Below are 23041 nucleotides of genomic sequence, written 5' to 3'. Positions count from 1 at the left end.
TCTCTCTCTCTCTCTGTCTCTCTTTGTCGGTTGCCGGCTTGGCGGTTGTTCAACTCTTTGCTGTGTTGCAAGTGATTCTTTTTGTTGAATTTTTATTGTTAGTTAAACGTTGTAATCGTCACAATTTGACCCATTTTCTAGCAACTAATTAACATTTGCCAAGCGCTCCATTGCCGCTTTGAACTCAATTATCGTCTTGCCTCATCTGCTACTGGCAGCCAAAGCAACGAGCAACGAAAACTTGAATTAAAGCACGAGTATTACAACAATTTACAATTCAGCCTATGTACACATACATACATATGTCACTGTACATTGCACTCCCAAACTCAGGCGTTGCATTGAAAACAAAACAAAAATAATCATTGCAATTACAAGAATTCAAGCACTCGCCTCATCTTATGCACAAACTAAGAGCGAACGCGCTTAAGAGAGCGTGAAAATTCAACTGAGCGACTCTTGAAAGAGCGTGCGACTGACTGACAAGCCAAAACTTGTTCTGTCTTGTTTCTAAATAACGGCATTTACGAAGATGAACGACCCATAGCAGACGACTGGCAGCAGACATTATGCTGCGCCTATGGCCATAACTAAGAAATCGGTGAGCAATATGCATAAATTTTCCTAGACTAGGTAGGATTATGCAAAAAAAAAAAAATATTTGTAAAAAATTTACAGTGTTTTTTTACAGAGGTTTTTAGGCTTTTGCAATTGTCGAAGTGCAAAAATAAAATATTATTGCTAATGATTTGCTTGTGACGAAGATGCAAATTATCGATTAAATTTATATACTAGCTATATCGAGCAATAAATAAGCCTGCATGATTTTTATGCAAAACTGCATTTTTACTTAATATTTATAAGATACAACTGTCATAATTTTTTTCTAAAGACGCAATAAAGTTCTAGAAAAAGCGCAAATGCCAAGCTGCGTCCACAGCTAATTAAACTGATACTTAAGCAGACTAGTCCAAGCAACTTAATAGTCTCACATTTTTTGCATTCAAGCCACGATGAGACTCCAAACAACAATTACTGAAACATAAGAAAACAACAACAACAGCAGCAGCAGCAGCAACAGCAACAGCAACAAGTTGAAAGAGCAGCAACAACAACAGCTATGGCAATTGCAACTAAACACAATGTAAATGTAGCTGCCACTGCAATTGTATCTGTATCTGCACCTATGTGTGCATTGTTGTTGCTAGTGTGGGGGCTTCGAGTGCGCGAGAGCTTAAGAGCGCGCACAGGAGGCTGCTGCGGCTGCTGCTGCTGCGGCGGCTGCAGTTGCAGTTGTTTTGTCGCGGCTATATAAAGCTTAAATAGGGCCGCCGCTGCACAGTGCGAATCGAAGCAGCTTTCACTTGCGGGCGACACAAAGCGACGCGCAACTGCAACGCAACACAGTTGCCACAAAATATAAAGTGGATTAAATAAAACAAATACAAAATGCAAGTGCTTGTAAGTTAAAAGTGTGAAAAGTGCTACAAATTTTGCAAATCAAATTCAATTATATCTTGCAGATACTTTTAGCTTTATGTGCGCTCAGCTGCCAGGCGCAGCATCAGCATCATAATCAGCATCATCAGCAGCAGCAGCAGCAACAGCAGCACCATCCCAATGTGAATAACATACCACGGGATGAGAAGCACGATCATCGTCATGAGGATGCACGCGAGACCAGCACCTGGATACCCATACTCAAGTACAACAAGGAGCAGAGCGAGGATGGCAGCTACAAGACAGAATACGAAACCGGCAACAATATAGTGCATGAGGAGACTGGCTTCCTGAAGGACTTCGACACGAATCCCAATGGCGTCTTGGTGCAGCATGGCCAATACTCGTATCAATCGCCCGAAGGCACTTTGGTCAATGTGCAGTACACGGCGGATGAGAATGGCTTCCGTGCCACTGGAGATCATATACCCACACCACCGGCCATACCCGAGGAGATACAGAAGGGTCTGGATCAGATCTATGCTGGCATTAAGCTGCAGCAGGAGCGTCTGGAGCAGCGCGCCAAGAGCGATCCGGCCTTTGCCAAGAAGCTGGAGGAGCGACGTGTTGCCAATCAGAATGGCCAATACATTGGCCTGCTGGAGAATCAATAGAATGATTGATTGACATTTTTATTCTTCCAAATTTTATTCCACATCCATTTCCAACAGTTACCTTAGCCAAAAGACTGTGATTTCTGCTGTTAATTGTTAAACTCACCAGCCCAACCAACTCACACCCACACACACTATCTACAACAACAATAACAACAAAATCAAAAGCAACTGCCGCAAAATACAACAAAAATATTTATAGTAATGAGCGTGAAAGTTTTCATAAAAATAAATGCGGAAAAATCAACATTTCCATTAAAATATTATTTAACGATTTTACATTTACGGCATTTCTCATTATTTATTAACTGTAAACGTGACAAGGCACAAAGTGTTTGTTTTTGTTATTTTCTTTGCTATGCATTGTGTTTTTTTTTTTTTTATGTTGCTTGAACTCTACTCTACGTTTGTTGATCTCATTTTGTTGCAGTCTCGCAGTTTTCCACATTGATTTTCCATATTGCTTGCTGAGAGGTTTTCGCAAGACTTTTGACAGTCTCGTCTGACAGGCTGTTGCATAATTATGACGGCTTTCCTTAAGACTCTGATTTCGTTTCGAAATTTGCAAAATAAGAAATTTGTTTTTGCCTGGCAAACCGTAAATGAAATATATAACAATCTAGGCGCTATGCAGCTAACAAACTCGAGCTTAATTTAAAATTAAATCAATCATTAATATGTAAAGCAGCTCATTAAGATGTATTTATTTTAACGAAAGTCAATAAAAATTTAAAACTAACACTTGCTTTCAGTTGCCAATTAAATTCTAACAAAAATTTAGCCGAGCAACTTTCTTATTTAATCTTTAGTTACGCAGCCTAAGCTCAACTAATAAATATTTTATTATTGCCTTGGGGAAAAGTTAGCCGCTAGTGCCAAAAGTCAACATCTTGGTGGTTCTTTAAGCAAAATATATTAAACGGTGTCAAATATATAAGCAAAATATAAATTTTTTGTAGCACAAACGGCGTTTTGGTTCAAGTAATTTGCATAAATAGACATACAAACAATGCATATAGCTATAAACTGTTATAGCCTGCATTTTCACCCAAACACACACACAAAAAGAAACAAGCGAGAACGAGAGAGAGAGAGTGAGCGAGAGCGAGAGAAAAAAATGTTTATTTGCCATTAAATTTCAACGCTCTTGCGCATAATTAAAGCGAAAACTGTTGAAAAGAAAACTAAGGTATTTCTATAGAGCGCATGATTAAGAATATTTCTATGGATCTCTATGTGTATGTGTGTATGTTAGTATATGCTGTCGGTCTAACTGTCTATCCATAGGTCCAACTAGTCGCTGCGCATGCGCAGCAGTCCGCAAATTGATTTTGCGCTGTCCAAGATCAGTTGCCGTTCAGAAGTCGTCGCGTTCACAACCAAATATATCGTGTTGAAAACTAATAACAACAATAATAACCACAACAACAACAAACGTTCGTGCGAATTCGAAATATGTTAACAATGCTTTGTTATTGTTATTTGATTCGTTTGGCTGCTGACAACAAAAGCGACATAAATTAATGCAACAACAGCAACACAAGAGCTAACAGTAAAGTGAAGTTACAACAACAACAACAAGCACTTAAGAAGTGGCACAAGCAGAGCTATTGTAAAGCCAAACAAAAACCAAAACAGATACCGAAACCGAAACCGCACGAAACTTTTGCTAGCAATCAATTAATAATATATCAATTTGTAGTCAAACAAACGCCAGCATGTTCCCCAAGCAGTTTGCCTGGCTTTGTGTCTGTTCATTTATAATATGCTGCCAAGCGCAGGACTCACAGGATAGTGCACCAGCAGCGCAACAACTGCAATTCCAACGTCCAAGGGGGCGTATACGCATTGCGGATATGCAACGACAGAATTTAGCTGCTGCCGCACCACCAATTCCGCTGTTGCGTGAAGTGACAACAACAACAACAACAACATCTACAACAACAACACCACCGCCACCACCACCATCGCCGCCCATTGAAGGCGTAGTCTACGGCAACTGGCAGCCGGAGCAAGTGCCCAAGCAGCGCGTCTTTGGACGTCTGGAAGCTATGTTAATGGGTCTGCCTGCAACGGGTAAGCAGAGCGTTGCACGCCAAGAATACACTTGAAAAAATAAAAGGCATTTTCACATTGCAAAAAGTTTTCATTGAAGAAGTTATTATTGAATATAACTGATGCACGAATTAGTTCATATAATCATTTATTTTTATAGGCAATAATAGTTAATATCAATACAAAGCATTCTTCATAAATTTTATTTGTTATAATGAAAAGATTTTATTTTTAAGCATTTGTTTATTATTTTTTATGCAGTCGAACTTGTTTGTTATACGAATCTTTAGTTTAATAAAAAAAAGAATATTCACCGAAGGTTAAAAGCAGATCAATAGTCTTAAATTTGTATTATATATGTATATATAGAGAGCTGATATTTTCCCACACGTTTCTTATCAAACTTGATTGGCACTAAACTAAACTAAAGTAGCTAAACTGTTCTATTTAATTATTGTGTTCTGCTAAAAATAAAGCTAGCGGAAAAACCTGGAGATGCTTTTTGTTCTTTCATTGCTTTTAAATCGAACATTAATATTAAAAATGTATTGTGTTTTGTTTATGATTCTGCTTAACATAAACTATCATTCATTTTGATTAATTTATTTATATATTTATTTTTATTTGCTGTTTAGAAGCCGAAGCAGAGCAGCCACAGCTAAGCACTGAACAGCTGGACGGTCAGCCAGGTAACCAACATAGCTATGCAGCAGACGATGCCAGCTTGGAGCAATCTACAGAGCTGCGTGGTCGTTGGCGCGCCGCCATGCCCAACCTGCCATCCGAATTGCAGCCGCAAGCTGCTTTGGAGGAAGTGCGTCTAAATGCAACAGATGCTCTGCTGCGCGCAATGGCTACACAGCTAAGTGAATCCATGGAGACAACTACTGGGCTCAAGCAGCAAACTTTAGCGCAAACTGCTGAGGATAATTGGATGCCCATAACGTACACCTACTCGACAGCGCAGACACAGACGCGCATGCAGACGCAGACAGCGCTGCCCACCAAGGCGCCAACCATGCCCACGTTGCCTGTGGAATCCTCCACAATATCGCTGAGCTGGCCTACAGACTTTGTAGCTGCCGGTTCAAGCAGCACAGAGCGTGCCAGCAGCATTGATCGCATTGATAACGATGTCATTGACACCGCAGAGGATTACAAGTACTATCAGGATACGCTCAACTCGGCGCAGATGCACAGCGAGCTGAGTGTGCCCGAGTCGGTGGTGCCACAACGCTCGTTGAACATAACCAAAGTGGGTGTGCCCTATGAGGATCGAAACTCAGCCGAGGAGCCCACCATTTGTGTGCCGCTCACGGTCATGGAGACGGCCACTGAAAGCGACACACCCGTGCTCGTGGAACTAGAGCGCATCTATTGCTTTCCACTGCCCAAAGTGGAAATACGCACAGTGCAGCTCAAAGAGACGCCCGTCTACGAAGAGGAGCAGCCGCCCATAAGTTCAAGTGAGAGCAGTCCGGAGACAACCACAGCGCTACCCACGGCAGCGCCAAAAGCAAGCGCCACTTTACCACAATGCCGCTGGCTGCTGCTCTGGCTGCTGCCGCTGCTAAGCTGGAAGCTTTGATTCTATCACAAAAACACACAAAACACACTCACAGTTGTACTCAGGGTTTTATTTATTACTAACATAAACTAAATACTTTTATAAATATTTATTAAAACAAAACAAAAGCTGCATTTTCAACGATCTGGCAGGGATTGCTGCAATTGCAGCTTCACCGCTCGACGCAGCACTTTGCCATTGGCATTGAGTGGCAACTGAGTGGCAAAATAGACGCCACCATGGAGCTGCTTGTATGCCACCGAGCAACGCTTTTCCACATGCTGTTTTACTAGCTGCTCGCTCAAGAAACTTCCTGGACACTTGACAATGAGCGCAGCAGGCGCATCACCCAAGCGCTCATCATAGATGCCCACAACGCAAACTTCTTGCACAGCCGGCAGCTCAGCTATAAGCGACTCCAGTTCATTCGGCGAGTACTGCATGCCCAGGCACTTGTAGATCTCCTTCTTGCGATCCACTATATACAGATTATGGTCTGCATCAAAGTAGCCCAAGTCGCCGCTATGGAACCAGCCCTGAGCGTCCTGCGTGCGCTGCGTCTCCAGCGCATTGCCGTAGTAGCCGCTCCAGCTGTGTATATAATGCACCAGTAGTTCACCCACTTCGCCACAGCCCAGGCTCTTGCCATTGTCATCCACAATGCGCACGCTTCGACCTGGCAGCAGCTGGCCCACTGAATTGCCCAAGTGCTCCTTGTAGAAGCCACCGCTGGTCAAGGGAAATTCCGTAGAGCCGTAGGCATAAAAGATTTGACCACTTAACAGTTGCTGCAGCTGTCTTAGCGAATCAGCAGCTATCCAACTGCCGCCTATGGCCAAGAGCATAATGCTAGCTAAGCGTTGCCTTGTAGCCTCTGGACTGGCGATTAGCTCATTCACATGTCGCGTCCCACACATGACAAAGTTGATCTTGTACTTGTCCACCAATTCCACAAAGTATGTCGCACTAAATGGCTTGTCCGGTATTATGCGTGTGCAGCCATTAGTTACGCTATATAGAAAGGCTATGAGACCCGAGTTCCAGTCTAGGCCAGAATTGCAATAGATAACCATGTCGCTGCCAATGAAGCTGCAAGTAAAGTTATAGTTTACAAATCAATACAATCAGTTATATATCGACGCAGCAGCCATAACTTACTTGCTGTTTATAATAAGCTGATGATTTGGCCTACAAACAGCCTTGGGCTGTCCGCTGGTGCCGGATGAACAAAGTATGGCCATTGTCTGATTGCCGCCTAAACATAAGGGCACGGGCCTAAAATAAAATGAAAAACATGCATTACTTATGACACTATTGTTAATAATCATATGCACTTACTGATAAAACATTTCTGTTTTCGTGGCTGTCAACAAATCCTCCACATGTGCCACGCCCTCCACTTTACCTAATATAGTGATAAACTCAGGCGACCAGGCGGCACTTGCTGTCTTTAGCTTCTCATATTGCGCTGCATCGCAAAAGATTAGCTTGGGTTTGGTTATGGCCAAGACATGTGTGAGCGTAGTCAGCTCCAGCGTAGGATTCACAGCATGAAAGGGCGTGGCATTGAACAAACAAGCCACGGCAGTGGGCGTTATATAGGTGCTTGTCTTAGCCGCTATGCAAATGACGTCATCATGCCGCAGGCAGCGCTGCTTAAAATGCTGAGCCAAACGCACCGACCAGGCTAGAATTTCCGCATTTGTTGTCGTCTTGCCATCAATTAGACAAATCTAAGAATTTCGCAATTAATAACTAAATGCATATAAAGTAATTGCAAACATTTACCTGAGCAACGTTTGTGGGATAAGTGCCTAGCGCTTTGTGTATAATGCGACCAACTGAACAGTCAAAGTCATACATGGGACTTAACTTGACGCCACTCCAGATGCCTTGCCTTTTGTTATAAGTAGTCTGCAGATATTGTTCCATAGTGTTTACTGTTTGAATGAAATTATTGTATTGCAAGTGACTTCAATTGCGCTGCTTGTTTAAATAGCTGCAGCTTATCTTTCGAGTCGCCACTTACGGCAATCAAAACGCTAATTTCATAAACATTTTGTTTTTGTTATAAGATTCAAGTGACTAATAGTTTAGCTGTCTGCAGTTTACAATAAATGCAAAATTTAAAAATAAATATTTCTTGTTTACGAGAAATATTGATAAGATAGCTTTAGCTATAATAAAAGTTAGGCAGACAAATTCTGAAGAATAAGCTACTACAATCATATCTGGAAGCGCCTATAAGATTAACCAACTGTCGACTAGACAAACATTCAAGCAAGCATTGGTTAGTGAAAATATTGATAATCTTAACCTTTCTAAATTAAATCCAGTTTTGCTCAGATTCGACAACTTATCAAAGCTTGATAATTGTCTTGTTTGTTTATTATTCTGCAAAGGTTCTGTTATATATTAACAACCAACGGTTGTGTCACAATCACAAAAAACACTCTGAATGTTAACGTTCAATTTGAATTGGCAAATATTTTCTTGCTTTACATGTTTATTATCATTTACATCACAGTTTGTTTTATCAATAACAAGAACTTATTACATCAACAGCCAAAAGTTGCGCTGGAAATCAACAACCAAAGATTGTTCGTAGCTTAAAGTTTTCTTCTTTGTTTACAACTTCGCCAAATAATTTTTGCCAAACAGATCCGATCCTGAAGGTTATATCGGCTTGGAAAGCACAATTTGGCGATGTTATGAACAAAATAGTAAACAAACAGACAGCTTTGTTTGGCAAATAATTGAACTCTAATAATTGCAAGTTACATGTTTTTGTTATAAATGAGAATTGTGTCTTTAGTGCAAGCTGCTTAAATAGTTGAATCTTATCTATGCGACAAGTTAGACAAGTGCACGACTAAAATGCACGTGATAATTATTTGTCAGGAGTGACGTAAATGCTGCAAAGTCAAAGAAGACAGGTCCTTAAGAGACAAGACATATTAGCTTGAACTAAATTTTTATATTCAAGAACCATGGGCCTAGTCAACAATTACGTTCTAATTTAAAGAAGCGTTGGACACAGAAATTACAATTTATTTTATTTACAAAATTATTTATAAGTTTATGATTTAATTTATTATTTTTCGTCTACATATATACTTATATTTTATTCTTATATCTGTGTTTTATTCTATTACATATCGGTATTGACCCATTCGCATTTCTTAAATTCTCACCAAGCATCATTAACGATCGGGCGTAGATTGCTCCAGTTGCTGCTTCACTGTTCGACGCAACACCTTGCCATTGGCATTCTGTGGCAATTCGGATGCAAAGTGAACACCACCATGTAGCTGCTTATATTCCACGCTGAAAGTCTTTGCCACATGTTGCTTAACCTGTTCAGCGCTTAAAGAGCTGCCTGGCCGTTTCACAATGAGAGCTGCGGGCGCATCGCCTAAGCGCTCATCATAGATGCCCACAACGCAGACTTCGTTAACATCTGGCAGCCCAGCTATAACCGACTCCAGTTCATTTGGCGAGTACTGCATGCCCAAGCACTTGTAGATCTCCTTCTTGCGATCCACTATAAACAGATTATGATCTGCATCAAAGTAGCCCAAGTCGCCGCTGTGGAACCAGCCCTGTGAGTCCTGCGTGCGCTGAGTCTCCAGCGGATTGCCATAGAATCCGCACCATCTGTGTCCGTGACTCACCAACAGTTCACCTACTTCACCGCAGCCCAAGTTCTTGCCATCATCATCCACAATACGCGCGCGTTTGCCTGGCATCAGTTTTCCCACCGAGTTGCCCACTTTCTCATTGTAGAGACTGGCGCAAACCATTCCGAATTCTGTAGTGCCGTAGGCGAAGACTACCAAGCCTCGAATCAGCTGCTGCAGCTTGCGCAATGAATCTGCAGGAATCCAGCCACCGCCTATGCTAAACATGGACACGCTGGACAAACGTGCGGGCGTAGCTTGTGGGCAGGCAATCAGAGCGGAGGCGTGGCGAGGGGCACAGCCTATGGTGGTTATCTTGTATTTCTCCACCAGTTCCAACAAGTACTCCGCACTGTAGGGCTGGTCAGGTATAACGCGTGTGCAGCCATCCTGCATGCACTGCACGAAGATCATCAGGCCGGAGTACCAATCAACGCTGGAGCCACAATAGATAATGTTTTCACTGTTCGAGAATCTGAAAGATAAATGTGAATAAAGTCACTGTTTACACTGCAAAATCTGTTAAGCGCTTACGGATGGGCTGAGACAAGCATGTGGTTTGCCATGCACACAGCCTTGGGCTGTCCTGTGGTACCGGACGAGCATAAAATGGCCATAGTCTGCTCACCCCCCAATATCAACGGCTGTGGTCTGATCAGACAAGCAAAAGTAAATGATAAGATATTTTCATAAGTACAAAAACTTTGTTATGTACTTACTGATAATACATTTCCGTTTTCGTGGCAGCCAACAAATCCTCCACATGTGCCACGCCCTCCACTTTACCTAATATAGTGATAAACTCAGGCGACCAGGCGGCACTTGCTGTCTTTAGCTTCTCATATTGCGCCGCATCGCAGAAGATTAGCTTGGGTTTGGTTATGGCCAAGACATGTGTGAGCGTGCTGAGCTCCAGCGTAGGATTCACAGCATGAAAGGGCGTGGCATTGAACAGACAAGCTACGCCAGTGGGCGTTACATAGGTGCTGTTCTTAGCCGCTATGCAAATGACGTCATCATGCCGCAGGCAGCGCTGCTTGAAATGCTGAGCCAATCGCACCGACCAGGCTAGAATTTCCGCGTTTGTTGTCGTCTTGCCATCAATCAGACAAATCTAAGAATTTCACAATGAATAATTAAATGCTTATAAAGCAATTGCAAACATTTACCTGAGCAACGTTTTTGGGATAAGTGCCTAGCGCTTTGTGTATAATGCGACCAACTGAACAGTCAAAGTCATACATGGGACTGAACTTGACGCCACTCCAGGTGCCTTCTCTTTCGTTATATGTGGTTTTTAAAAAATCGTCCATTCTCACTATTTGTTGTGTCCAGTTTAATGTATAATAAACGTTTAAGTGATGGACAGTTAGTGCGAGCCCCTTAAATAGCGCTAGCTTATCTATCCGATAGACACAATAAACTCAAAGTCAGAATGAATGGCCGTTATTAACTAAACACGTGTTTAGGTTCACTGAGCAATCGGCTCACTGAACAATTAAAAAAAGATTTTTACTTAACATACCATATATCAAAATACATTATTTTATACTAGCTTAAATAATTTTTCTTTATTTTGAACACAATACAAATTCCATGGGTTTTTGAATGATTAGATAGCGTAACGTAAAATTGATTTTATAGAATTTCATCGTTTTTTGAATAGATTACCAAACACTTTTATTAATAGTTTATGACGCGCTGAATTTGGTAAACAAAGATTATCCAAAGCTTGTAATTGAACTTAGAAAAAAGGTCTTATTAGATTTGTTAGCAGGCGTTACAGATGTCCATCTGATATATTCTTGATTATGCTAATTGACTTTGTTGATAAATGTACCCTGACTGAGCATCAGGATTTCTGCAACAATTATTATCATACATTTTAATACGCAATGTCTGTTTGAATAAAAATAAACAAAATATTGTTTAAAAAAGTAAACGGCTGCGCCAATTAATAATCATTTATATTAACACTTTATAGCTATGCTCATGCAAAGACAAACCTCATCATAATTTTTAATGTATATTCAATAGAATCTAGCAATTATTTTCGTAGGCGTAATATAATGGTGAACAACGAGTAGGCAAACTTAAGCGTACCCATAAATGTGTTAAGATGTATGAGTAGCATGCCACCTGCCTTGGCAGATTTCTGCTTCAATGAACGTTCCACAAAGAGCATCTGCTTGCGTTTGAAGCTACGCCGTTGTGACAGCCAATTGCAACTAAATGCGGCATAGTTTAGTTTGCCCATCGAAAGTTCCAAGTCGGTGCTATAATAGCAGGTGGGGAATATTTGCAATGGCATGGCCAAGGCATAGAAGAAGAAATATGCACGTGTCAGAGGCTCTGTGACATAAAATACGACACTGGCGATGCTAATGCAAATATTAAGTGCTGAAGCAACAAACTGAATAAGCATTGGCCAGGACATAAACGAATTCATAGTGTCAACCAGTCTGCAAATAATTTAAATAGCTTTAAATACTTATAATGAAAGGACATGTACTTGCTCTAGTAAATGTTTGTGATCTGTAATGCAGGCTTCCAAGTCAACTTCCGAATCCTGCGCAGACTCTTGAGCCATGCCTATGTTCTCAATACGATTGTAGAGCATTTGAGTCTGCGCTGATATTATGCATAACATAACTGCGGGGAAACAGTCACTGGCATAATTTTGTAACACTTGCAAAGAAACGCCCACAATTTGATAAGCATGCGCTAGATAATAATTGCGAGAAGAGTTGTGCCAATCAAACGGAAACCAGGCAGGATACAGTAGCTTGCGTTGTTTTTGAAAGAAAAACGACATTTCCGCAGAGATTGTGACGCACACACAGATCCCCATAAAGCCATAGATTATAAATCCCAATTTCTTTCTCAACTGATCGCAAATGCTGCGTTGAGCCGAGTCGACACGTGAGTCTAAGAGTCTCAACAGCTGTTCCATGTGCCTCACCTTCTGCAGGTTATACCCATAAAAAGCGCCTTTCAGCGAGCAAGATAAAGTTACCACAAAGAGTGTAAGATTCTTCATATCATCCGTAATATTATTATTGTTGAAGAGCGTAGCGCCCAAGTGGAGTGGAAAGCTGACAGACACCACAAGATGGAAAATTATGGCATAGAGCACATAGAATCCATTACTGGGTTCTGCATGGGCAGAGCCCACCACTTTCCAGGCTAACCAATGGCTGCTGATGAAGCTCAAACTATTTACAACGTGCGACATTACGAAATATCGATATGAATTTACCCTAACCTGGCTTAGAGCTATGCCTTTTATACTGTCGCTAGGTGTTGGCTATAATTGGCTAATTAAATATAAACGTTGTACGCGCGATGTTTGAATAAATTATGAGGACAAGGTTTTAATAAGCGGCGTAAATAGTTTTCAGATTATAGAATGTTAAAACAAAATAATAATTTAAGCAAATAGAAAACCTTCAACATTTTTATTAAGGACTTGAAGCTTCTTTATTCATTTTTAAAAAGTTGCTTTTCACTTATTGAATTAAAATCTACAGTAATAGTTGTGGTTTCTTAAATTATAAAATAATCTTTTTAAAAATGATAAACTGAGCTTAAGCTGCGCAAGCTTTTTGTAGCACGTGGCGTATGCGTAATTTTAATGCAACACCTGCGTTTTTTAATCAGTTGACTTTATTTCCGCAAACAATCCAAAGCAAATCAAAATGGACAGCCGATAGATAAGATCGCTTAAAACTCACAAAAAAAAAGTAGAATAGAATTTCCGACTGGCTTATTTATGCAATTGTAAAATGATGTTGAAAAAAGAGTATGCGAATTTAAGCGTGCCCATAAATGTGTTAAGATGTATGAGTAGCATGCCACCGGCCTTGGCGGAGGTCTGCTTCAACGAACGTTCCACAAAGAGCATCAGCTTGCGCTTAAAACTTCGCGGCTGGCACAGCCAATTGCAACTAAATGCGGCAGAGTGTAGTTGGCCAAACCAAAACTCTATATCGGTGCTATAGTAGCAGGTGGGAAAGATTTCCAGTGGCAAGGCCAAGGCATAGGCTAAGAAAAATAAACGTTGCAGCGGCTCTGTAACATAGAAGACAACACTTGCGATGCTAATGCAAATATTCAGTGCTGATGCAACGAACTGTATGAGCATTGGCCAGGATATGAATGACTCAATTGTATTGAATAATCTATAAGTAAATTGCTTAGCAAACAACTATTTATATTATTTACGCATACTTACTCTAGCAAATGCTTGTGATCTGTAATACAGGCCTCCAGGTCAGCTTCCGAATCCTGCGCAGACTCATTAGCCATGCCTATGTCCTCAATACGTTTGTACAGCATTTGAATATGCGCTGATATTATGCATAACATGACTGCGGGGAAACAGGCGTTTGCATAATTTTGTACTAATTGCATGGCACCTCCATACGTTTGATACACATGCGCTATATAATATTTATATGTAGAATTTGTATAATCAAAGGGAAACCAGGCTGGATGCTGCAGCTTGCGCTCAGATTGAAATAGAAATGAAATTTCCGAAAACATAATGACAACCGCACAGACGCCAATATATGCATAGATTAATTTTTTCAATCGCTTTCTCAATTCATCATAAATGTTATGTTGTGCCCAGCCCTGGACGCGTGCATCTAAAAGTTTCAGCAATTTCTCCATGTGGCGCACCTTCCTCAATTTAAACGCAAAGATGATTATCTTAAGTGAGCTGGAGAAGGTCTCCAAAAATATTGTTAGATTCATTATATCATCCGTTACAGTATCATTGCGAAAGAGTTTGACGCCCAAGTGCAGCGGAAAGCCGACAGTGACCGCTAGATGATGAATGCAGGCATAAAGTCCGTAGAGTCCGAGCCAGTTGACTTCAGTAAAGGTAGCGCCTACTGCCTTCCATGCCAGCCAATGACTGCTGATGAAATTGGCACTGTTTATAACGGTCGACATTATAATATTTTGCTTCAACCGCAAGTACACTTTGTCTTTTATACTGTTTTTATGATTGTATAATTAAATTTAAACGCTTTTTAAATAAATTATGACGCTCTGCTATAATTAAGTGTTAACAAGCAGCTTAGAGCTGCCTTATTATTAAACTGCCCACAAAGGCTTTCTAATGCTAACCAATTAGATTATAGATTATAGGTTACAGCTGTAGCTGGTCAAAGCCAGCACACTTAGGCCCACTTACGCGGTTATGCAACTCGAAATTTGCCAAGGACATACCTAATATATATATATATATATATATAACAATTTAAGGAATTAACGATATTCCAATGGCCCAAACTCTTTTGGCCACTTAGCAATCTGAGTATTTTATTGCTGATATGTGTAAATAATTCTCAAATGCACGACTAAGTTTATTATAGGTGAATGCACACAAAAATTGTAGTGGAAGTTAAAATGATAAGATATGAAGCGATTAATAGTTCATTTTTAATAAATCGCATGTTAGATTAACTTTTGATTCATAGTTTGCTTGCTTCATTGTTTTAACTGTTTAAGCGATTTAGATTAAGCCAACTGGCCATTTAAACATGTTATATTTGGACCTTTAACTTTATTTAAACAGTGGTAATATCAATCAGTTTTGGGCACTAGCCAAAAACATAATTTAAGAGGCATATGACGCTCACAGAACTGATTTTAGTAACTTCAAGTGTCTTAATTCAAATGCTTATCTGAAGTACTTGACAAGTGTTATTTTAATGGATTCATTGATACTGAAAGCCAAATAGAAAACTGCTGACTCAACTGAGAGTGCTATCAGCATAGACAGCAGTAGTTAAAAGTTTCCGTTGCCATAAATTTAGTATAAAACACAGTGGCTTCATTTTAATAACAATATATAAATTCAATTTTAAACTAAGTAGATAACAATTTGCTAGCTAGTTACGCTCTAATTGCCATTAAGAGCGACAAAAGCCTCACGCGCGGCCTTCCTCATGGTCTTGCCATTAACATTCGCAGGCAGCTTATCGGCAAAGCGCACGCCAGCATGCAGTTGCTTTTGTAATCCCGTCAAGCGCTTGGCCACATGCTGCTCAACCTCTTTGGCAGTGATGTCGCAGCCCGTACGCTTTACCACCAAGGCACCAGCAGCATCGCCTGTACGCTCATCGTAGATGCCCACAACGCAAACATCCTGCACAGCAGGCAGCTCGGTTATGACATTCTCGATCTCAGTGGGCCAATAGTGCAGACCCTGATACTTGAGAATCTCCTTCTTGCGATCCACAATGTACAGGAAGTTCTGCTCATCAAAGTAGCCCAAGTCGCCGGTGTGGAACCAGCCCTCATAGTCCTGCATGCGACGCGTCTCTACAGGATTGCCGTAGTAGCCATTCCAAGCCTGGCCAGTGTGCACATAGATTTCACCCACTTGATTGTAGCCCAGGCTCTTGCTATCATCATCCACAATGCGAATTTTCACACCGGGCAGTAATCTGCCTGCGGAAGCAGTATTGCTAATGCCGAGATTGATGGTAATGGCACCCACCTCGGTCATGCCGTAGCCGGAATTGAACATAGCATTCTTGCAAATCGCCTGTGCGCCCTGCAGCGTGGCCATAGATACCAAGCCACCGCCATAATTCAACATGCGTAGGGACGCCAAAGCCTCCACAGTGGCCTCTGGGCAGGTAATCAAAGCGGACAAGTGTCTGGGCGGCACCACAGCGTAGTTGATCTTGTACTTCTTCACAAGCTTGGAAAAATATTCGGGCGCAAATGGCTTGTTGGTTATAATGCGCGTGCAGCCAAAGACTGTGCTAAAGACAAAAGCCCAAAGGCCAGTAATCCAATCCAGACCGCTGGATACATAAACCACGGATTCGCTATTCACAAGCCTAAAGTGCAACATATGAATGAGAGTGAATATGAGCTCTTTAATATATTTGATCTATACTCACATGCTATCCTGAATGAGTATGCTATTGGATATGCAGACTGCCTTGGGCAAGCCTGTGGTGCCTGAGGAGCACAAGATAGCCACCGTTTGATCGCCGCCATTCTTGAGCACTTCCGGTCTGTAAAGTGTTCACCATAAAGCACACACTCACGTCGTATACTTAATTTAGCTATACGTACTGATAAGACATTTCCGTGCTGGTGACTTCCAGCAGTGTTTCAATTTTAGGCACACCTTCCAAATGATCGTTGATTGTAAAGATTTCCGGATGCCAGGCTTGAGTGGCATCATGCACCTTCTTATAATCAACGCCATCGCAGAAGATCAGACTTGGCTTTGTGATCTCATACACGTATTTAATGGTATCTAAAAATATAATACTAATTAAATTCTTTTCAATCCAAGCTATAAATTGTTATTTACCCTGATCTAGCATGGGACTAACAGAGTGAAAGGGCGTGGCATTCATCAGACAGGCAATGCCCAGCGGCATCATATATGTCGTATTTCTTCCAGTTATACCAATAACATCCTTGTGATTGAGTCCACGTTTCTTAAGATACTGCGCTATGCGTATAGCCCAGGTAATGCCCTGACCATTGGTCACTTGCACGCCATCCACATCGTTGATCTGCGTTAGCAAATTGTAATATATCCTTGTTTGGTACAGTATAATTTTTAGTTTACCTGGCACACATTCTTGGGCCAATTCTTCATGGTATTGAAGATGACTTTGCCCACATTAGCGTCATAGTTAAATATAGAATTCCTTTTGATGCCACACCACGTATTATCCTTTTCATTATAGCTGGTTGGTATTGCTGTCGCCATTTTGCTTGCTTGCTGCTGCTGCTGTTATTGCTGCTACTTGCACTGCCACCACTTGTCTGACTGTCAGTCAAACCCAGGTACTATTTATAATTATAATGGCATCCACAGTCCATATTGCAAGTGGTCAACATCTTATCTTATATAGCCCAACTTTCGATAGTGCCTCAAGTTGGGCTCCACTCAAAAAAATAAAATGTTTGGCAAGCCAAATACTTAACATTCAATCATCATTAGGTTATTTTTCGATCTCTTTAAGCTTTTCTTACAATTCAAAATCAGCTCAAAAATTATTTCACCCTTACTAAATTATTTTTCTCAGTGCATTGAGCTCTACTAAATATTATTGATAATCAATATTTCAAGTTAATAATTGATATTTTCTGCAAATATTAAATCAAAAATCCAACAACAGTTGTACGCTTATTTATCAAAAATTATTTCATTTAATAACCAAAGTGTGGTACAAAATTTAATAAACAAAGTGTTGCTACTTTGTGCTTATTACTTAGTCTTATCTATAGCTGACAATCCTTCGAGTATAATCCAAAGCAAAACAGTTCATAAAACTTGCCATAAATGGATTTAAAAATTCTTTTCTAGTAGTATATTGGCATTAGGTTTATATTTTATACCGTACTTCCTGGTTGCCAATATTATCTATCTGCTAGCGTTGACCCATTAAGTAGACAACTGTTTCAGATAGTCAGGTGTTTGACTTAAGAAGCATTCGCTGATTTATAAATGAGCACTTTAGATTAGTGGACGTTAGTATTAGTTGACACTTGGCAATTGTTTGACTTTGTACCAAGCAGATAAGCACAAAAAATAAATAAAGTTCATGTGCTGGAAGAAGCGCTTTTTAGATAGAAAATAAAAATAAACGCGATTACATTTCAAGGACTTTACAACTAGTATATGCGATTTAGTTCTTGCGTCTTTGAAACTTATTATTAAAACCAATTTATTAGCCAAGACAATATAGCCTATAAACAGGAAACAGGAAAATATTTATCAAATAATATTACGCTTGCCCTGGCCATGAAAACATGGCGTATACGTGATTGACTAACCACATTTTTGGACTATATTCCAATCACTTGGCTATTCCCACCAATGTGCTTCCCTATAAACCGCAATTACATAATGACACTTTGTAAAAGAAAATGCCATTTACCTAATAATAAATTAAACTATGCATTATTAATGTAACCGCAAGGTGTTAGGTGCTAAGTGTTTTGTAATTAAAAGCCCTCCCATGTCCGAAGCTATAAAAACCCACCGTCCACTGCTAAGGACAATAGTTGGTTAAAATCAAGGCTTTTAAAATGGTGAAATCCGTGAAACAACGCATAATAAGCTACGAGGAATTTATATACATGCCAAACATCATCTTCAAGTCGCTGGGCTATGATATATTGGAGACACCCAGACCATTCTGGCAGAAAATACTAATGCGAGTTTATCTTGCAATTTGTTTTTGCAGTCATTTGTATATTGTGTTCTATTTGTTCTTACGCATCATTCAATGGGATACTATAAGAGGAAATCCGTCCAACTTCATACGCTATGCAGAGCTCTTTTTTCTGGTACTGAACTCGGAAATAAAGATTATCTCGTTTGTATACTATCGCCATCGGCTGCAGCAACTGATTTTTAAATTACGAGACATCTATCCCGTCGAGAGTTGCTGCAAGAAATATCGTGTTGGTGACTTTTACTGGTCTCGCACTGCCATTTATGGATTTAGATACTTCTTCTTCAGCGTTTTGACTGTACTATTCAGTCCATTATTGCAATCGGTGCTTGTTTACTTCTATCAATATTTTAAAATTCGCAATGAGGCACAGTTTCCTTATCTACGTGCCTATGCCATGCAGCTTAGCTTCGAGACAAAGTCGCCTTTAAATTATGCATTAGCTCAACTTCTAGAGTTTACTTGCACGCACTTCATAATGAATTTTAATATGGGTACAGATGTGTGGATGATGAGCCTTTCTGCCCTAATATGCATGCACTTTGCCTATCTGGGACAACAGCTGGAGCAGTATAAGCCAAGTAGATATCAAGAACGCGAGGATTGTGCATACTTAAGCAATATTGTGCGCAAGCATCGTCATTTGCTGGGGTATGCTATGTTTTAACTACTTACAAGCTTTGAATAAAATTTGTTTATTGCAGAATGCACAAAGAACTCAATAATATTTTTGGCATGTTGGTGGCCTATAATTTGTTCACCACTGCCAGCATTTTGTGCTGTGTGGCCTATTATACAATGGTTCAGGGTTTTAATCTAGGAGGTGTATCCTATCTCATGTATTTCGTCAGCTGCTCTGCTCAGTTCTACGCCGTGTGTCATTTTAGCCAGTTATTGATCGATTTGGTAAGCTGCAACTGTTTATTTTACAACCATCTTACTAATACCATCTCACTTTGTTAGAGCGAGAATCTGGCCAAGTCTGCTTACAGTCAAACTTGGTATGATGGCTCCATTGCTTATAGAAAGCAACTGTTGTTCTTTATTTTAAAAACACAAAAGCCGGTGTATCTTACCGCTCATGGTGTGATCATCATATCCCGAGATACTTTTAAAATCGTAAGTCAAAATTGAATAGGTTTAATCTAATGCGAAAAATAAATTCTATTTTTTTAGTTGATGAAGATAACTTATAATGCATTCGCCCTCATGAGCAGAGTAATAGAAAACGATTAAGTAGTAAAAATATTTGGTATATCTTGTAATAATATCTTAAAGTCAAATAAACTAATAAGAGCTTTTATTGAATCCACAATATACGAACATTAGATAAAAACCAAAATAGTGTTTTATAAATTGCGACCACATGAATTTAAACGACCTAATCGCCTAATCGACCTAATGGGACATAAAAACATTAGAAAACATAAAGTATTATGATTTTCAAAAACAAGCGTTCAAACTTATAACAGATATATCAGAAGTTGCCACCAAGTTGAAAATATATTTGCTTAATAGTTCGAGGCACGCAAAATGATGAGAAACTCAGTGGCATCTCCATTAATCCGACGAATGGTGAGTAGTTCAATTGAACTTATTCTGAACGATTCGGTACAACTGAATTGAAAACAAAATAGTTGGTGATCATTTCTTATCAGATTCTTATCATGAAAGTAAACCACACACTGCCCTTTGGTAAATATTGCTTATTTCGTTATCCTCAACAGTAATAAAACTTAAATTTAGATGCCTCGCTGCTGCGAATTAACTTTTCGCTGCGGCAAATCGAGGAGATCGCAACGAGCACATCCCAACGCTCTACTGTAAAAGGTGCCAATAAAATTGCGTGGGCGCTGAAGGCGTTGATGCTAACCGATCTGACCACATTGGCTGGAGATGATACGGCAGCGAATGTACGACGATTGTGTGTACGTGCTTGCTTGCCCTTTGAACCTCAAATCTTTGGGAAATGCTTTGAGAGCAAGCTACTCTTGGACATACATTGTGCGGCGGTTTGTGTATATCCGGCACGTGTAGCGGATGCTCACAAGGCGTTGCAGCAATACGGCAAAGTTGAGACCATTAATATAGCTGCTGTGGCTACTGGCTTTCCCACTGGACAATATGGCTTGAAGTCACGTCTGCAAGAAATTGAGGATGCCATAAATGCAGGTGCTACAGAGATAGACATTGTAATCAATCGCCAGCTGGCGCTCATAGGCAACTGGCAGGGCGTTTACGATGAGGTGGTAATGATGCGCAAGGCTTGTGGCGAACGCGCACATCTGAAGACTATTTTGGCCATTGGTGAACTGGGATCTATGGAAAATGTAAGTAAAACTGCTATGGAAGACTTTGAGCTACAATTGCAACTGCTTTACAGGTGTACAAGGCTTCAATGGTCTGCATGTTGGCAGGCGCTGATTTCATCAAGACTTCAACTGGCAAGGAGGCAGTAAATGCCACTCTACCCGTGGGTCTGGTGATGATCTATGCCATACAGGAGTTCCGGCGCCGCACTGGTGTTATCGTAGGCCTCAAGCCCGCTGGCGGTGTCCGCACCACAGATGATGCTATTGCCTGGATGACGCTGGTTAAAGAAACGCTTGGCATGCACTGGCTGCAGCCTGAGCTATTCCGCTTTGGTGCCTCTGGATTACTTGATGATATTGAGAAAGTTGTGCGTCAAGGAATTGCACAAATGCAGCAGGTTTAAGGACTGACTGCTACGATTTTATGTGTCATAGAGCGTATTTTTTATAAGCAGCAAGAATTTATTCACTGAGCAATAGTTAACTTTAACATTTTAGCAAACTGAAACATTTATCTCAAGTGGATTCCAATTCATTTCAGCTAAACTTTTGAGGAAACAAAGAAGTCAGTAAACTAACAGTTCCATTTAACTTTGAGCATATTAATCCTATATTTGAGCCTTGTAGCTTCAAAGCATTTATAAACCAAATACGCTCTAGTGTTCATTGTATGTATGTGTATATAAATATAAATGTTTGCATTTTTTATAACTGACTACAATTAGTTAACAGCCGTCCAGCGCGTGTTGGCATGAGCAGGCGCCGCCATTAGATCGTCCTCTGCCTGATCGTCCTGGTGTTGATTATCAGGTGATTTTACATGCATATCAACAGCAAAAAACGAGTCGTCAAAGTTAATACGATTACGCTCATCCTGCTCCAAATAAATAGCCTTGGGCGCCTGACCACCCACTGCCTGCTCATAGGTATTTAACCATTTAAGGTTAACATGCTTGGCAGCAGCATCGAATTTCTTAGGCGTCTTCTTTGGCTTGTCGGCATAATAATTGCGCTCCTGCTGAAGTTTTGGCGGCGCTATCTTTGCCAGTCGTCGACTCTTGGCATCCATCTTGGGATCTTCATAGTCAAAGAGCGGCAGATAAAAATTATAAGGCTGTTCAGTGGGTGGCAGCATATACTGATGTGGCGCCAACTGCGGCTCCGGCTCGCTGGCTGAGGAGAGTGAATCCTCGTGCATAGGTGCAAAGATTTCACCGGCTCGACGCAGCAGCTGCTCCAAACGCTCTATGGTTATCACATGCGGCTGCAGCAGCGGCGCATCCTGTTGCACCAATGCGCGCCTTATGGGCGTGGCCGCAGCAGTGGCGCTTAACGCGCACAAAAACAGCTGAAATGAGAAGATAAAATTCAAGTTAGTATGGATTTCAGCTGCAGCAATCCTGAACAGGCGGACGCACTATGATTGACATGACAACTGCCGTCTCTAACAGAGTTTGAACACTGATTAAAGCGTGCCGGGCTACAGCGAATTCATTTATACCACACACACACAACAACCACGCATACAATTGAGAGTTATTTTTCCCAAAAGCCAAACGGAAGCTCGGAAGTCTACATAAACGAGAGCGGCTAACTCCACGGCATAGGCAAGCAGGCACAGTTAACGATAAATCCCAACTGCAAACGAGTTTCCAACAGCTCGCTGCATAATAATGTTAATGTAACAACTCGCCTGGAGTTGAACAAACTGGATGTGGATATAAATACGTATATACATCCAGTATGTGGTTGTGTTAGTTTTGTCACTGGTAATGAGCGAAATTGCGTCAAATGGTCAAGTAATCGCTGCAAAATTGTTCAATTTTACAGTTGGCCATTGAACTCGGTGCACATGAGAGTTGTCTTATAAATTATAATAAATATATCAAGCGGTCTATAGAAAGTGCCATGGGCAAAACGTTGCTCACACAATTTCCCAGCTGCATGTGAACTCGTTATGAAGTGTTTCAATTGTTGCCATAAAAGTGCAAGTTCAAAGTTACAGGAAGCATTTATCAGCAGCAGCAGCAGCAGCGGCAACAACAAGAACAATAGTAGGAAAATAAAAAATGTTATGTTTACA

The 23041-nt window shown here is 40.6% G+C and overlaps 10 protein-coding genes across 10 annotated transcripts; 4 read left to right on the top strand and 6 right to left on the bottom strand.

Moving 5' to 3' along the window:
* Positions 1 to 1352: 1352 nt before the first annotated feature.
* LOC108595650 (pupal cuticle protein 27) lies at positions 1353 to 2277 on the top strand. The gene is made up of 2 exons (XM_017980924.2): positions 1353 to 1461; positions 1524 to 2277. Exons 1-2 carry the CDS (start codon positions 1450 to 1452, stop codon positions 2112 to 2114), a joined length of 603 nt encoding a protein of 200 aa, XP_017836413.1. The 5' UTR covers positions 1353 to 1449; the 3' UTR covers positions 2115 to 2277.
* Positions 2278 to 3832: 1555 nt separating this feature from the next.
* Positions 3833 to 5796, top strand: LOC108594802 (mucin-5AC). The gene is made up of 2 exons (XM_017979941.2): positions 3833 to 4190; positions 4805 to 5796. Exons 1-2 carry the CDS (start codon positions 3833 to 3835, stop codon positions 5755 to 5757), a joined length of 1311 nt encoding a protein of 436 aa, XP_017835430.1. The 3' UTR covers positions 5758 to 5796.
* A 13-nt stretch (positions 5797 to 5809) lies between these two features.
* LOC108595290 (4-coumarate--CoA ligase 1-like) lies at positions 5810 to 7700 on the bottom strand. The gene is made up of 4 exons (XM_017980503.2): positions 7525 to 7700; positions 7075 to 7469; positions 6895 to 7011; positions 5810 to 6825 (listed from the first exon to the last, which is right to left on the bottom strand). Exons 1-4 carry the CDS (start codon positions 7666 to 7668, stop codon positions 5874 to 5876), a joined length of 1608 nt encoding a protein of 535 aa, XP_017835992.1. The 5' UTR covers positions 7669 to 7700; the 3' UTR covers positions 5810 to 5873.
* A 1144-nt stretch (positions 7701 to 8844) lies between these two features.
* Positions 8845 to 10756, bottom strand: LOC108595467 (acyl-CoA ligase lcsD-like). Its single transcript, XM_017980712.1, has 4 exons — positions 10586 to 10756; positions 10136 to 10530; positions 9951 to 10067; positions 8845 to 9891 (listed from the first exon to the last, which is right to left on the bottom strand). Exons 1-4 carry the CDS (start codon positions 10727 to 10729, stop codon positions 8940 to 8942), a joined length of 1608 nt encoding a protein of 535 aa, XP_017836201.1. The 5' UTR covers positions 10730 to 10756; the 3' UTR covers positions 8845 to 8939.
* Positions 10757 to 11463: 707 nt separating this feature from the next.
* Positions 11464 to 12651, bottom strand: LOC108594803 (odorant receptor 59a-like). Its single transcript, XM_033293327.1, has 2 exons — positions 11929 to 12651; positions 11464 to 11829 (listed from the first exon to the last, which is right to left on the bottom strand). Exons 1-2 carry the CDS (start codon positions 12649 to 12651, stop codon positions 11464 to 11466), a joined length of 1089 nt encoding a protein of 362 aa, XP_033149218.1.
* A 995-nt stretch (positions 12652 to 13646) lies between these two features.
* On the bottom strand, positions 13647 to 14375 carry LOC108594804 (odorant receptor 59a). The gene has a single exon (XM_033293326.1). It carries the CDS (start codon positions 14373 to 14375, stop codon positions 13647 to 13649), a length of 729 nt encoding a protein of 242 aa, XP_033149217.1.
* A 630-nt stretch (positions 14376 to 15005) lies between these two features.
* On the bottom strand, positions 15006 to 17242 carry LOC108595103 (4-coumarate--CoA ligase 1). The gene is made up of 5 exons (XM_017980263.2): positions 17029 to 17242; positions 16765 to 16972; positions 16521 to 16707; positions 16343 to 16459; positions 15006 to 16279 (listed from the first exon to the last, which is right to left on the bottom strand). Exons 1-5 carry the CDS (start codon positions 17170 to 17172, stop codon positions 15331 to 15333), a joined length of 1605 nt encoding a protein of 534 aa, XP_017835752.1. The 5' UTR covers positions 17173 to 17242; the 3' UTR covers positions 15006 to 15330.
* A 1255-nt stretch (positions 17243 to 18497) lies between these two features.
* Positions 18498 to 19882, top strand: LOC108594805 (odorant receptor 49a). Its single transcript, XM_017979944.1, has 4 exons — positions 18498 to 19297; positions 19351 to 19552; positions 19610 to 19765; positions 19823 to 19882. Exons 1-4 carry the CDS (start codon positions 18498 to 18500, stop codon positions 19880 to 19882), a joined length of 1218 nt encoding a protein of 405 aa, XP_017835433.1.
* Positions 19883 to 20252: 370 nt separating this feature from the next.
* Positions 20253 to 21634, top strand: LOC108596945 (deoxyribose-phosphate aldolase). The gene is made up of 3 exons (XM_017983184.2): positions 20253 to 20341; positions 20393 to 20976; positions 21030 to 21634. The coding sequence occupies exons 1-3, from the start codon at positions 20314 to 20316 to the stop codon at positions 21360 to 21362; spliced, it is 945 nt and encodes a 314-aa protein (XP_017838673.1). The 5' UTR covers positions 20253 to 20313; the 3' UTR covers positions 21363 to 21634.
* An 18-nt stretch (positions 21635 to 21652) lies between these two features.
* On the bottom strand, positions 21653 to 22412 carry LOC108596946. Its single transcript, XM_017983185.1, has 2 exons — positions 22377 to 22412; positions 21653 to 22306 (listed from the first exon to the last, which is right to left on the bottom strand). The coding sequence occupies exons 1-2, from the start codon at positions 22386 to 22388 to the stop codon at positions 21680 to 21682; spliced, it is 639 nt and encodes a 212-aa protein (XP_017838674.1). The 5' UTR covers positions 22389 to 22412; the 3' UTR covers positions 21653 to 21679.
* Positions 22413 to 23041: the final 629 nt, after the last annotated feature.

The sequence above is a fragment of the Drosophila busckii genome, chromosome 2R, assembly GCF_011750605.1.
Source record: "Drosophila busckii strain San Diego stock center, stock number 13000-0081.31 chromosome 2R, ASM1175060v1, whole genome shotgun sequence".
NCBI lineage: Eukaryota > Metazoa > Arthropoda > Insecta > Diptera > Drosophilidae > Drosophila > Drosophila busckii.
This window is presented reverse-complemented; position numbering and strand designations above follow the sequence as displayed.